The sequence below is a fragment of the Crocuta crocuta genome, unplaced genomic scaffold (genome assembly GCF_008692635.1).
Source record: "Crocuta crocuta isolate KB4526 unplaced genomic scaffold, BGI_CrCroc_1.0 scaffold1063, whole genome shotgun sequence".
NCBI classification, from domain to species: Eukaryota; Metazoa; Chordata; class Mammalia; order Carnivora; family Hyaenidae; genus Crocuta; species Crocuta crocuta.
In genome coordinates this window covers 128,260-143,404 of record NW_027526922.1, presented here as the reverse complement: position 1 = coordinate 143,404, position 15,145 = coordinate 128,260, and the positions used below count along the sequence as shown (strand labels likewise).

General features: G+C 40.8%; 1 protein-coding gene across 1 annotated transcript in view; it reads left to right on the top strand.

Annotated features, from left to right (window-relative positions):
- Positions 1–10,408: 10,408 nt before the first annotated feature.
- The window catches only part of LOC144225803 (putative DMBT1-like protein), a 46,849-nt gene continuing 42,112 nt past the window's right edge, over positions 10,409–15,145 (top strand). The window contains exon 1 of the mRNA XM_077757394.1: positions 10,409–10,823. Coding sequence (XP_077613520.1) covers positions 10,409–10,823 — 415 coding nt within the window. The remainder of the gene's footprint in view (positions 10,824–15,145) is intronic.

Genomic DNA, 15,145 nt, shown 5'->3' with positions numbered 1-15,145 from the left:
ATGAAGTTAGCAAGGGTCATAGCTGCTGATCTGTTAGACTATGACACCTTCCTTGGCTTTTACGAAGGGTAGATGTTAAAAACAGACATATTCTGCCCATTCCATTAGTTTCTTGAACCATAAGCCATCTCCGTTGCTCTCTTTTCTGCTCACAACCAATGCATCAGAAATTTCTCCTTCTCTCCTTCCAAAATGTATGGTAAACCTGTTAGTATCCCCCAACTCCACTGTTACTCTGTTCTCCAAACCTTCAGCATCTCACCCTCATTATTGCAACAAATTTCTGAGCGGTCTTCTGCATTGTCTCTTTCCTCTCCATCACACATATAACCTGTTCCTGGCACAGAAGCTAGAATTGGCTGGCAAAGCATAAATCAGACCATTGCTCTTAACTCAAAACCCTCCAAAGTTTTACTCTTATATTTGGAATACTGTCCAGTTCTGTTTTTAGTGACCTGTAAGACCCCAAATGACCTAAACCTAATCTGGGTTTCTGACCACTGACAAAAACCTCATGTAGGACTGTGCTCCCCACTGGATTTTTCCCCATCCCTTGAAACTGACAAGGGAGGGTTCACACTAGGGCCTTTGCATTGACTTTTCCCTCTGTCTGCAATGTTCTTCTCTCAGAGTTTTCCCACATGACTCCTTGTAATCAGGTGTCAGCTAAAATATCGCTCTTTCAGAGAGGATTCCTCTGACTATAAAATCTAAAATAGACTCCCTCTCAGTCATGTTCTATTTTATCAATCTCTTGTTTATCTCTTCACAGTACTTACATCATCTGAGATTGTCTTTATAGTTTTCTTTTGTTCACCTGCGCATCATATGTCCCTCCCATCCCACTTTCCAGAAAGTAAGTCATGTGAAAGCAGGAACTTTCAGCAAGTTAATGTCAGAACCAAGGACAGTTCCTGGTGTATAACAGGTTCTAAATAAATATCTGTTGAATGAAAAAATGAAAGCCATACTCTAGCACTCTGCCTCTCCTATAAAGTTGCTGTTGAAGACAAAGTGTTAGTCACTAACATGCTCAGTGGTCTTCAAACAGGCAATAACTCCCTTTAGGAAGTTACCACTTATCAGGCAATTCTGTCTCCTACACTTATTTGTTAAGTACAATTCCATTGTGCACCCATGATTTCCATCTCTCTTCAAATTCCAGGAAGTTCAGACCTTAACTGAATAATCAGTTTTAATAATTAGCTAAGAGATTTATTGGTTGGTTTTTGGTTAAATTAGTAGGTTATTTTTCTACTTATTTCTCTTTCACCCATATTGTCATTAAACTTGTATTCCTATTTTTCCGGTTTTGCTATACAGATATATATTTTTTACTGTCAGTCACTGGAAACTTGTAGCAGGGTATATATACTCAGAGTAATAGAAATGTTTACCGAGGGTCTGGGAGGTATATATGATGCCACTGGGTCCTGTGGGAAGCATGAGCTGAGAAAGTAGGTCAGATGTGGATACGCCATGGCCATCCTGCATTTGTCCCTATTGGGAGCTACTTCCCTAGATGGGTAGGTGGCCCCGAATTCCAGGGGTGACTGGCTTGCTCTCCATGTGTGGACATTCTGAAGAGTTAGTATCACATGTTAAAGCTATTACGTCTAGAGTCTCTTCAAAACAATGAAATCAGCAAATATTTTTGAGTTTCTATCATGCCCGAGGGACTGCATTTCACTAGGAATTCACTATATTTTTACATTTTATATTTTGGATCTGTCACATTAAAGATTTCTTGAAAATTGGTGAGTAGGTAAAATAAAAGTTATTCAATTTAATTAAATAAAAAACATTTCAATTTATTTGTAGCAATAGGTGATGGAAATTCAGCAACCGTATTACCAGGTAAGAGAAATTTTTATTTGTTAAGAGAACATTTTGGGGCTATTTTTCCCTGGAATATTTCTGATTACCCATCCAAATCCAGAAAAGAAATAAATGAAAGGGTTACTATTGAGTTCTTTTGCTGAGTGACTCATTACAACCTGCCCCTCACTTGTGAGTGTATGTGGAATTGATTTTCAGGTTTTGATCCCAATAGATTCACTAACTTCTAAATAAAATCAAGTAACAATGCCATTGTTTTGAATATATACTGGAAACCATTTTAAACCTGGTGGATTTTTAATTGTCTTTAAGTTTCATTTTGGCCAGCTCCTCTGAGATATACAAACTTTTAACTTTTATAAATGATATGTTTCAAATTTTCTTTGAAGGAAGAAATATGATCACATGTAATGCTTGCCTATTTTATGAGTTTTGAATAGCTGCTCTAACAAATTGACACACACTTAGAAGCTTAAACAACACAAATTTATTTATTATCTTGCAGTTCTAGAGTCAGAAATCCAAAACATCTCACTGATTTAAGATCAGGGTGTCTAGTCAGGTTATGTTCATTCTGGAGGCTCTGGAGAAAGATCCATTTCCTTGCTTTTTCCAGCTTCTAGAAGCCACCTGCATTCTTCAGCTCATGGCCCCATTCTTCTATTTTCAAAGGCAACACTATAGTGTCTGCAAATTCCTCTCTGCCTGTCTTCTTCTGCCTTTAGTTCCACTTTTAAGAATGCTATGATCACATGGAGCCCACCTGGGTAATCCAGGATAATGTCCTTTATCTTTTTTTAATTATTAATGTTTTTTATTTATTTCTGAGAGAGAGAGAGAGAGAGAGACAGTATGAGCAGGGGAGAGTCAGAGAGAGAGGCAGACACAGAATCTGAAGCAGGCTCCAGGCTCTGAGTTGTCAGTACAGAGCCCAACACGGGGCTCGAACCCATGAACTGTGAGATCATGACCTGAGCCGAAGTTGGACGCTTAACCGACTGAGCCACCCAGGCGCCCCGTCCTTTATCTTGTTTTAAATGTTTATTTATTTTGAGAGAGATAGAGAGAGCAAGCACACAAGTGTTGGAGAGGTAGAGAGGAGAGAGAGAATTCTAAACAGGCTCCACACTGTTATCACAGAGCCCAATTCGGGGCTTGATACCATGAACCAAGAGATCATGAACTGAGCTGAAATCAGGAAGTAGACGCTTAACCAACTGAGCCACCCAGGTGCCCTGATAATGTCCCTAATCTTGAAATAGCTGATTAGCAACATTAATTCCATCTGCAGCCTTATTCCCCTTGCTGCGTGACATGACATGGTCACAGGTTCCAAGGACTAGGATGTGGCCAACTTTGAGGGGGCCAGTGTTCTGCCTCCCACACTTAAACACAATTCTGTAGCTGCTGTGCTCAGTGGCACAGAGATGGACACATGTCTCAGGACGTGCACTGAAATCTGGTGACCCAGAAAGCAAACAAGGAAAAAAGTGTGATAGAAGAGGGGTAGCATCTACCTGAGTCAATATGAAGAGAAAAGCAATGTTGTCATCCACTGTCCTTTCTTCTGTCCTTCTTTCCTAAGGGACATTGTAATTGCCAGGGCTACCAGTGGTGCAGAGGCAGGTCGGTAGGCAGGAGAGAATGTGGCATTGCATGGATCCACGGAGAGTTCCTGTGCTAGGGCAGAACCTATGCCACGGAGCCACATCAGTGCTGAAACATGCTGAGGAAGGAAATAAAGAGAGCAAGTGAATGCAAGGACCAGGGGTTCCTGATGGTCCAGACCACCACCCAGCTCCTAGGGAGAATATTAAAACTCAGTACACATCATTCTTGCCACAAAACACCAAATACCTGCACCTGGACATTGAGTCTGGGAGAGAGGAGACCCAGATGATTGAACTGAGGATCCACAGGGCTGAGCGTCAGCCACTGAGAGGTGACCTACCCTCTCTATCACTTACACAGTGGTCACTTCAGCGTTGAAGAAAAACGACCTCTTTTGAGATCGCAGGGAACCCCTGGCTGGCCACATCTCTCTCGAGTCTTTATGGGCACTTACCTCCTGCTAACAGATGTTTCTTTACTACAGTTCTACCCGTCAGCATCCCAACTCAGCTGTCTCCCATGGCTGCAGCACGCACAACATCGCCAGGTAGGACTCCCTGCCCCACCTGCCACCACCGTTACCAGATTTAGGGCAGCTCCTGTCGTGAGAGTCAGCTGTTCTTTTTCTTTTATANGACTGAGCCCCCCAGGCATCCCGAGAGAGTCAGCGGTTCTGCCACCACCACTAGACGCCACTAGAGATTGAATGATTTGAGAAGAAAGAGACAAGAGGACCCTAGAGAGTGAGGATTTCATGCTGTCCAGCTTTCCTTTATGTTTATCATCTATAACTACAATTAGAAAACCTTGTAACACAAAGCTCCTCATTTCTCATGTTTCACAAATATAAAGAGTGAGAGAGAAAGAGGTAGGTGTGTGTGTGGGTGTGAGAGAGAAAGAGAGAGAGAGATTGAGAGAGAGAGACAGAGAGAGATTACTAAAAGCATCACCTCACACCTCTTGAATTGAGGAAATAGACTAGAGCATTTGGGAAGTGTCCAACCTGGAAAGACCCCATTATTTTCCTGTATCAGTGAATCACATAAATAAGGGACACCTCTTCCTAGTTGTGGGGAATGGTGGTCATGATTATGGGCCATTTTATTTTATCATTGTGCTACTTGATGCCAATTCACCTGCAACTACTGACATTTCAATCATACCATCAAATAATCTGTATTCTGACAATGCCAATGATAACCTGCCATAAGCCCTTATACCTACACTGTCCATGTGGCTACCGCGTCCTTGCAATGTGGCTCGGCAGAACAGACAGCTGCCCAGCATGTCAAGCACACACCGGTTCTTTCAAAGGCCTGGTGTGATAAAAGAATGTAAAATCTCATTAACATCTTTATATTGATTACATGCCAAAATGCTAATATTTTGGATGCATTGGGTTAAATAAGATATATGATTGAAGTAAATTTCACCTATTTCTTCTTATTTTTTAAAATGTGGCTACCAGAAAAGTTTAAATGATGTACGTGGCTTGCACTTCATTTCTCTTGGACAGCACTGCCTCCCGCCATGTCAGCCTCTGTGATGGCCTGACGTGGATTTTCTTATCTAATCTCCCCAACTGCTGGGGAGGGAGCTTCTATAATCCCCATTCTCTGAATGGGGGGACCTCATACTCAAATAGGTTAAATATTGTCCCCGAGGTCAATGGAAAGATTAACATGAACAATCTGACTTCAGAATCCTACATCTTAATCTCTGAACTACCTTAACTCTCTAAACCACATTAAAATTCTTAAACTCCTAGAAAGACTGACTGGGTGTATAGTCTAATCAGAAACCATGAGGATCCGTTTGCAGAGAGGAAAGCTGAGAACAAAAGGATGAGCGAATCTCTGAGCGACGCCTGCATTTAGTTTCTTACCCTTGCGCTTCTTCCACAACCACCTGTCTGTTGCCTATCGGTGGTCCATGAGGACACCAGCATCAGCCCCCTGCACGCCTTGTCCAATCCTTCCCATCCTAAGCTGGCAGCAGTGACTCCCTCTCCTAGATCCCTGGCTTTGTATCTGTCCTCACTCGCAGCTCCTATTCCTTCCTGAGAGTTGTATGTATGTACTAGCTCCAATGACATGATCAGCTTCTTGGAGCAGAATCCATAAGCTTCTCATCCGTGACATGGTCCCCACCCCCAGACACAGCGCGCGCGCACACACACACACACACACACACACACACACACACACACAGAGTCTTGAGAACAATGACTGCTGTCTGAAGGGAGTTCACTGTTAAATGAATAAATAAGTAAATGTTTGGGTAAATGAATCCCATCTGGCTGATCCCAGTTCACATATTTGTGTCTACTTTCAAATATTAATGAAAGAGAGAGCAAACATATTAAATTCCTAGATCTCATGTCTAACTAGCTAAGGATTCTTTTGAAACCTGGGTGGCATATTCTATTTACCTGCCAGTACAATGCTCAGAGCCAAGTGCTGGACCTCTGGGCTTGGGGCCACTCTCTCCTACCTCGCAGCTGTGTGACTCTCACCAGTTTTCCCTACCTCTTTGTGCTTCAGTTATTTGAAATGGGGAATAATAACTATGCATTTCAAGGAGTTGTAAGGAGCAAATCAATGAGTTTGTGTAAAGTGCTTGGCAAAGAGCATGGTGCACAGTCATGGCACGTGAGCATAGGCTTCGGTGCCTTAGGGTGTGTCCTGTGGAACAGCACTGTTCAAGAAGAGGGGTTCTGCTCCACTGCTAAGCTGGGTGAAGAGGGTACAGCATTTCTGCTCTTCGCTGATAGTCATGGCCATTTTTTCAAAATTCCTCCCCCAGCATCCGGCAACCCCCGACTTGTTTTCTATCTCTATGGATTTACCTTTTGTGGATATTTCACATAAATGGAGTCATACAATAAGTAGTCTTTTGTGTCTGGCATGATATTTTCATGGCCACTCTTCCCTTGAAAATTCTCTATGTTGAGGGATACCTGGGTGGCTCAGTCAGTTGGGCGTCCTTACTTCAGCCCAGGTCATGATCTCACGGTTCGTGAGTTTGAGCCCCGCGTCAGGCTCTGTGCTGACAGCTCAGAGCCTGAATCCTGTTTCAGATTCTGTGTCTCCCTCTGTCTCTGACCCTCCCCTGCTCACACTGTCTCTATCTCTCACTCTCAAAAATAAATAAAACATTAAAATTCTCTATGTTGAATGAGTTATATAGAGCTTGAATTCTTATGCTGAAAATATGAAGCTGGTGAAAGAAAATCCATCTCTTTCCATTTGGTATCAAACATTAGAAGTCATTTTCTTTGTATTGTTGTTTCCCAACAGCACGCTCAACTTCCACCATCCCAGAAGATATGAACCACCCAACCACATCAGCAGGTAGGCCCATGATCTACGGTTACAATCACAAAAAATGGGTGTGATACCTTGTATTTGCTACTTCCAACATTTGAGCCCATAGGAAGGATGATGAGGTCAGGGCCAAGGATGATTCACTACCCAGGGATCTAGGGACATGTGATGCCAATGTCAGCTTCAACACCTAATTTTATGCTTCATGAGCATAAGGGCTTTGTCTGTCTTGCTCATCACTGTACCTCTAGAAGCCATCACAGTGCTTGGCACACGGTAAGCACCCAATAAAATTCATTGAGTCAATAAATGAATATACAAGTGTGACACATGTGGACAGGCTGTTTAACCCCTCTTGGAGTAAGTTCAGTCTTGGCCAAGAACAATCCTGGCCAACAGTGCGCGGTGCAGAGTGGAGGCATCACTCTGCCAGTCGCCCCTCCTTGTACTAATATCCCTCCTCAGAAAGAAGTATTAGTATTTCATAGGTGAGCAAGCTAATGAAGCCAAATCCTTCTAACAAATATTTTTTTTCAGCCTCAGGAGATAATGAAAAGTTACCAACTCTCATATCAGGTAAGGCAACAATTCCATCACCAGTCCTTGCTATCCAGATGGAAGGTACAAACAGATGGGCCATGTCACTGGGTTGTATGATGTCCTCCATGGGGTCATCCAAGATAATCAGCATCCTTATAAATACAATCCACTTTAGGGGCGCCTGGGTGGCTCAGTTGGTTAAGCATCCAACTTCAGCTCAGGTCATGACCTCACGGTTCATGGGTTCAAGACCCACGGCAGGCTCTGTGCTGACAGCTAGCTCAGAGCCTGGAGACTGTTTCAGATTCTGTATCTCCCTCTCTCTCTGACCTTCCCCTGCTCATGCTCACTCTCTCTCTCCCTTTCTCTCTCAGAAATAAATAAAACATTAAAAATTTTAAAAATACAATCCTTTTTAAAACTTTTGACCAATTCATCACTGACTCATTTTACCACTGTGGAGCATCTTACACAGAACCAGGAGTTGATGTAAGTAAAGCTAAAGGAAGCAAGGCATTTGGGCGCAGCAGGATCACATTTAGGAGGTTTCTATCAGCAGCTTGAACTTGACTTCACCCTCTTTAGAAAGTCATTCTTCATGAGCGTGTGGCCAGTCCAGATGTTTTGGAAAGGTGTGGCATAGCTGATGGCCCTTCACAAGCAGCCAGTTGAGTCCTTTTCTGACATGTTGTCCTGTGTCCATCTCAGGAAGAGAAGTTTTAGTTCTAATCACTGTTTCCATGCAGTTCCAGCTCTACCTGTGGTCGACTCCCTGTCTTCCCGCCGCAGAGCCAGTGTTCCTTGGCCCAGCCCATCAGGTCAGCAGCCTTCCCCACAGGATGCACCATTGCTCTCGAAGACCCCAGGGGGTCACCACAACCAGGGTAGGAGCCTGGGAGCTACAGTTGAGGCCTCAGAGGTGCCTGGGGAAAGACCACAGTTACGGGAAGAAAGATCACTACCCCCGGAATTTGTCTGGGTCCCCCACTGCTTTGGCACCTGATAATCCTCACTGTCCTGCTGTTCCAGCAAAACTTTCTAAAGTTCAGAAAATACAGAGATTAAGAAAGCACATAGCCATGTCCCCTTTACCTATGCATGACTGATGCTTACATTTTGGTATATTGGTTTTTCAGGCTTACCAAGAAATAAAGCATCAAAGATAAATTTGAAATTCCTCAAATTCCCAAATCCCAGTCTCTATTCTCTCCTTCCTCGGAGATAAACATTCTCTTAAATTTTGTATATATCTTCACTTTTAATATTTTTACAAACAGGAATTCTGTGATCTCCATATATGTTGTTTCATGTTTTTCTTTTACACAAATTACATTATTCCCTATATATCATTCAATACCTCTTATTCTTTAATCAGTTATGTTTTTGATATTCACCTATGTTGATACACAGATGTAGACACTTCCCTGCTTTTAACTGCTGTATTATTATGTTTTTTTGAATAATCCATTTAAATTATGCATTTCCCCACTGCCAGAGATGAATTTTCCTAATTTTTGATTTCTGCCTTATTGACATCAAGTCCTAAAGTGCCAGTGTATAAGAAATATGTTTTCCACAACCTAATCTGTTTTGTTAAGTGACTAATAAAAGCATATCACATAGTGGTGTAATCATTAAGCAGTCTTTACCTAGAATGCTCTTATACATGTGGAGTAACCACGAGATTCCTCTTAATTTGTAAGCAAGGCAAATAAGGTGAATTGAATAGGAAAGTTTCAAAAACTTACCTTAACATTGGTTTCCACAGAACACTGGGCCATGCTGAGGCTGGTAAACGGCACTGGAAGATGCTCTGGACGGGTGGAAGTCTTTTACCATGGCACCTGGGGGTCAGTGTGTGATGACGGCTGGAGTCTAAAGGAGGCTCACGTTGTGTGCAGGCAGCTTGGGTGTGGCCAGGCAGTGTCTGCCCCCTTGGGCGCCCACTTTGGCCCAGGCACTGGAAAGATTCTCCTGGATAATGTGCACTGCAGTGGTAAGGAGAGCCATCTGGTCTTGTGTGCCCACGATACCTGGTTCACTCACAACTGTGGGCACGAGGAAGATGCTGGAGCCATCTGCTCAGGTAGGGGTCTTTTTGCATTTGAAATGAATCATGAACAGAATGGGTTATTACATAAATTGAGCAATGAGCCAATGGCCCCTCCAGTGAGGGTGATGGTTTCTTCTCTTTGCACTAACAGATTCTCTGATGATAAGCCCCTCCCCTCCAGGTAAGACTGACTTGGCCATTTCTATACCCTATTCTTAGTTCTAGTCCTGGCTGGCTAATATTTACCTGGGTGATAGAAGCGGAATGGAAATTACCCTGTTAAATCAAGCTGTAAGCAGTTTCCAGAAGTTGGTTTGATTGGTCCATATCACTTAAAGCCTAAAAAGTTTTCCCAGTCTATAGTTCAATGCCACCATAACACAGAGAACTCAGAACACAGGCATGAGGTGCTGACCTTACTTTCATGCACTCATACTCTCCTCTAGAAAACCCACTAATCCTGGCCAGAATCACCTCTCTTCTGGGAAACTTCCCGCGGGTAGTTCTCAGGCACTATTTAGCTTGGTGGAGAGCTCAACAGTGGAGAGCAATATCAGCAAAGAGGGAGTTCAGAAATTAGCTAAATACCCAACCAGCCAGGTGCAGGAATCTTCCTAAATCAGAATGAAATTACCACAGCTGCAGTCAAGACAGGATTCTTACGGGGTCTTTGGATAACTAGAATGGTCATTGATTTCAGGATAGTTGTCTTATGACTATGCCCATCAGTCATCACAAACCACTTATCTGAGAGAAAATTGCCATTCACTTTCCCTCTGGAGTCTGTGGGACCTGATCCTTTCTAACAGGTGAAGACAGCACATCAGTTGAAAATTTATGTTTATGTGCCATTAGGAAAAACCCTGGGGCCATTGCAAGCATTTCCTTTTTACCCTAAAGCAGTGGGTTTTAAGCTCGATTGTGTATCAGAATCACCCACAGGGATTCTTAAAATACAGATTGCTGGGCCACCGCCAGAGTTTCTGATTCAGTAAGTCTAGAGTGGGGTGTGAGAACTTGCACCTCCAGCAAGTCTAGGATGCTTACGCTGGTGGTCTGGGGACCTCACTTTGAGAACCACTGTATTAAAAAGAAAGAAGGAATCTTTCTTGTCCTAATAAATAAAAGCAGAATTATCATTATCATCTCCATCACCATTATCAGTCTCACCATTGTCATCCTCATCATTGTCATCATTGTCATCATCACCATTGTCACTGTCATCATTGCTGTCATCACCATCATCACCATTGTCATCACCAGCACTATCATCATCATCATCATTGTCATCATCATCATCACTGTCACCAGCATCACCTTCATCATTGCCATCATCGTTGTCATCATCACCATCACCATCGTCGTCATCATCACCAACATCGCCATCATCACCACCCTCAGTGCCATCATTATCCACATCCTTGTTATCGACACCAATACCATCACTATCATCAGCAAAAACTACTCGATCTAGTAAGCCAAAGTTCATATTAATGAATCACTTCTCTGGTTGTTTTTAGTTTACATGTTTTTTTAATGGTTATGTATATACAAAGCTAAACATCCTAATAAGAATATGAATAAATTATTTGCAAACATCTGGATATTCATTATTACATAAGTAATCAGGTCTCTGTGGATGAATCATTTTCCATTTATAGCTAGGAGCCTGAGGTGGTTGCACTCATGACCTCCTCTTCATTTGATAGCCACTGTCTGGATCCAAATTCTCATCACCTCTTCCTCCTTGGATGAACACAGACTTCTCCTGGCTTCCCTGCCTACAGGCTCCCAACATTATAGTTAATTGTTTATATGCAATCAGAGTTACTTTTCAAAAATAAAAGTCAGACTTATTGAAATATAACATACCTACAGTAAAGATCACCATGCAGTTCAAAGAATTTTGATAAATGTTTACAGTTTACAATTGTGTAAACATCACTTCCATTAAGATGTAAAACATTTCTACTACCTTAAAGAGTTTCCTTATGCCTTTCTGTATTCAATCCCTTCTCTTAACCCCCAGGTCCTGGCAACTACCCATATGATTTCTGTCTCTAAAAAGGTTTGACTTTTCCAGAATATTATATATTTTAATCAGACAATATGTAGTATTTTGTGTTGGGTTTGCTTACTTAGCATATTACTTTTGAGATTCACCCGTGTAGCTCCAAGTATCAGACATCCATTCTTTTTTATTGCTGATTAGTAGTCCACTGTATGGATGTGCCAAATGTGTTTATCCATTTGCCACTTGATGGATATTGAGTTTATTTTTAATTTTTGACTATTCTTAATTAAGCTGCTTAAAACACTCATATATAGATTCCAAACTATTTTTCAAGGTGCTGTACCATTTTGCATTCCCACCAGCAACACATGAGAGTTATAGTTGTTCAATATACTTGTCAACACTTGCATCCTATTTTTTGTTTGATCATTACAGTCTTTCTCTTGTAATGAGAATGATCTTTCTTTGTAGTTTTAATTTGCCTTCTCCTAATGACTAGTGATACTAAACACATTTTACTGTGCTTATTTACATCTCTTCTTTGGTGAAGTGTCTGTTCCGATCATTTATCTTTTTCTTTTTTGTCTTATCACGTTGTAAGACAGGTCTTTATATATTAAAGAAATATTACAGAAACATATATTATAAAATACTAGGTACAAATATTTTCTCAGATTGTGTTTTGCAAATATTTTCTCTCAGCCTATAACTTGTCTCTTCATTTTCTTTTTTTCTTTTAATTTTTTAAATGTTTTTATTTTTATTTTTGGAAGAGAGAGAGAGCATGATCAGAGGAGGATCAGAGAGAGGGAAATACAGAATCTGAGGACAGGCTCCAGGCTTGGAGCTAGCTGTCAGCACAGAGTATGATGCGGGGCTCAAACCCACGAACTGTGAGATCATGACCTGAGCCAAAGTCGGACACTTAACCAACTGAGCCACCCAGGAGCCCCATCTCTTCATTTTCTTAAAAGTCTTTTTTAAAGAGCAGAATTTTTAAGTTTTAATGAAATCAAATTTACCAAGATTTTTTTCTTTACTCAAATGTGCTTGTGTATTCTATTTAAGAAATCTTTACTTGACCAAAGTTCTCAAAGATTTTTCTCCTGTTTTCCTCTAGAGGTTTCATAGTTGTAGGTTTTTCATTTAGTTCTATGATTCATTTTTGTTGATTTTTTAATATGGTTTAGAGTACTTTTTTTCTATATAGATCTCTAATCATTCCAACGCCATTTGTCTAAAAGAGTCTCCCAACTCCACTGAAATACTGTGCTTGGCACTTTTGTCAAAAATAAAATAATCATTAATATGTGGGTCTATTTCTAAACTCCCTCTCTTCTCCCACTGATTTATGTTACTATTCTCATGCCTATATCACATTGTCTGGATTTCTATAGCTTGAGACTACGTCATGAAATCATTTTATTCTTTTTTCTTCCTTTTCAAAATTGTTTTAGCTAACTTGGGTTTGGGGCCTTTCATATAAAATTTTTGAATCAACTTGTCAGTCTCTACAAAAAATATCTGCTGGGATTCTTAGTTTAGACTGTGTAGAGTCTATATATAAATTTGGGAAAATTGACATCTTAACAGTGTTGAGTTTTCTGATCTATCAACATAGGGCATCTCTTTAGGTCCTTCATTTATCTCCGTTTTTTTTATGTTTCCATGTTCAAATGTTGCCCCTTGTTATCAGGCTTATCCATAACAATTTCATGGCTTTTGATGTTCCTATTAAAGATTTTTTAAATTTTCTATTTTGATATTTATCTTTGTGACTAGTGAGTTGTTTCCCAAACAATGAAGTGTTTATTGACTTAGAGATATTATGATAAGTTTTGAATTTATTCATTCCTTAGTTTATTAACCTTTTTCTTATGTATTGTCAGGCTTGATTCCCAGTTTTATAGATCAGGAAACAAATGTGTGGTGGAGTAAGAATCAGATTCCAGATTAGAAGAATCCTGTCTTTAGGCTGGAAATTCACTAAGCCCTTTAAATTTTTTTAATGTTTATTTACTTATTTATTTATTTTTATTTTTTATTTTTTTGAGGAGAGAGAGAGAGAGCACTGGCAGGGGAGGGGCAGAGAGAGAGGGAGACACAGAATCCGAAGCAGGCTCCAGGCTCTGAGCTGTCAGCACAGAGCTGGACACAGGGCTCAAACTCATGAAACCATGAGATAATGACCTGAGCTGAATGAAGTCAAACACAACAGACTGAGCCACCCAGGCTCCTCTAAGCCCTTTAGAAAGGGCTTTTATATTTCACCAAGAGATGCTATAAATTTCTTTGAAGTACCAGATAACTTTCCCTTTCCTCAGCTTTAGTTGTGTGTCTGTTAAGTGTTAGTCATCACTAACCAATGTTTTCTTTTCCTTGTAGTTACTGAAATAACAATGGAACTCATTACCTCTGAAGAAGAGCAAACACCAATAGGTACTTAAAAATGAAGCTTTTTTGAGTTTATACTGAAACATTATATCTTCTAATTTATTCAAGTTTACAAGTTATTTCTTATTTCTAGAAATAAGAAAAAAAATGGAAATTTAGTAATAAACATTTCTAGGAATCTCCAGTCCCTAGCAGAATCCTTGAGGTAGCTAAATAAAGATGTTTCTGAGAATATGCTCCCAGAACTACAGATCAACAGCATGTTAAGATAAATTGCAAGCACTGGGGCGCTAGAAATAAGTAGTCGGTTGAGCGTCCGACTTTCGCTTAGGTCATGATCTCGCGGTTCGGGGGTTCGAGCCCCGCGTCGGGCTCTGTGCTGACTGCCAGCTCAGAGCCTGGAGCCTGTTTCAGTCTGTGACTCCCTCTCTCTCTGGCCCTCCCCTGCTCACGCTGTCTCTCTCTCTCTCTCTCTCTCTCTCTCTCCTAGAAATAAATAAAACATTAAAAAAAAAAGATAAATTGCAAGCACTAACACACGTGGTGCATGTGTGCACAGGCGAGCATGCGCACACACACACACAGGTTCTATGGTCCAAAGAATTTAAGAAACATTGCATTAAACAGATTTAACAGGTTCTTTTGCTACAGGGTGTCTAGGAGTCTTTAATAAACAAATAACTATAAACTCCCCACTAGAGGGCACCTGGATAGCTCAGTAGATTAAGTGTCTACTTGGCTCCGGTCAAGATCTAAGTTCATGACTTCAAGCCCCTCATCTCTCTCTCTCTCCCCCTCCCCACTCATGCGCACTCTCTCTGTCTCTCAAAAATAAACATTAAAAAAAATTTTAATCCCCACTAGAAGTCACAGCAGTCAATGTTCATGAAATATACTCAACCCAAATCCTCTTTTCCTTATGTAGTATCTTTTAGGATGGTTCCTGCATAGTATCAGTAAGGAAAATGTAAAATCCAAATATCTGGGATTAATACATATGCTAGTACAATATTCTAATCAAATTAAAATGCAGGGGGCCTGCCTGGCTCAGTCGATGAAGTATGCAACTCTTGATCTCAGGGTTGTGAGTTCAAGCCCCACATTGGGTGTAAAGATTACTTAAAAATAAAATATTTTTTAAAAATTAAAATCCCTAGTTCCTCAAGTCCCTGAATGTTTGAATTCAAGGTCGCTGTCCTCTAATATCTGTGCTGCCTGAAATGAGCTCTCCCCACATCTCTTCCACCCATTTCTCAAGGTAGAGTCCCTTGTCTCCACAAGAAGACTTAATCTGTATATTTGTATTTTTTCTGTTGACATCCCTCATAATTCACCTCATATTACAGTTACTTATACATGGATTCTAAC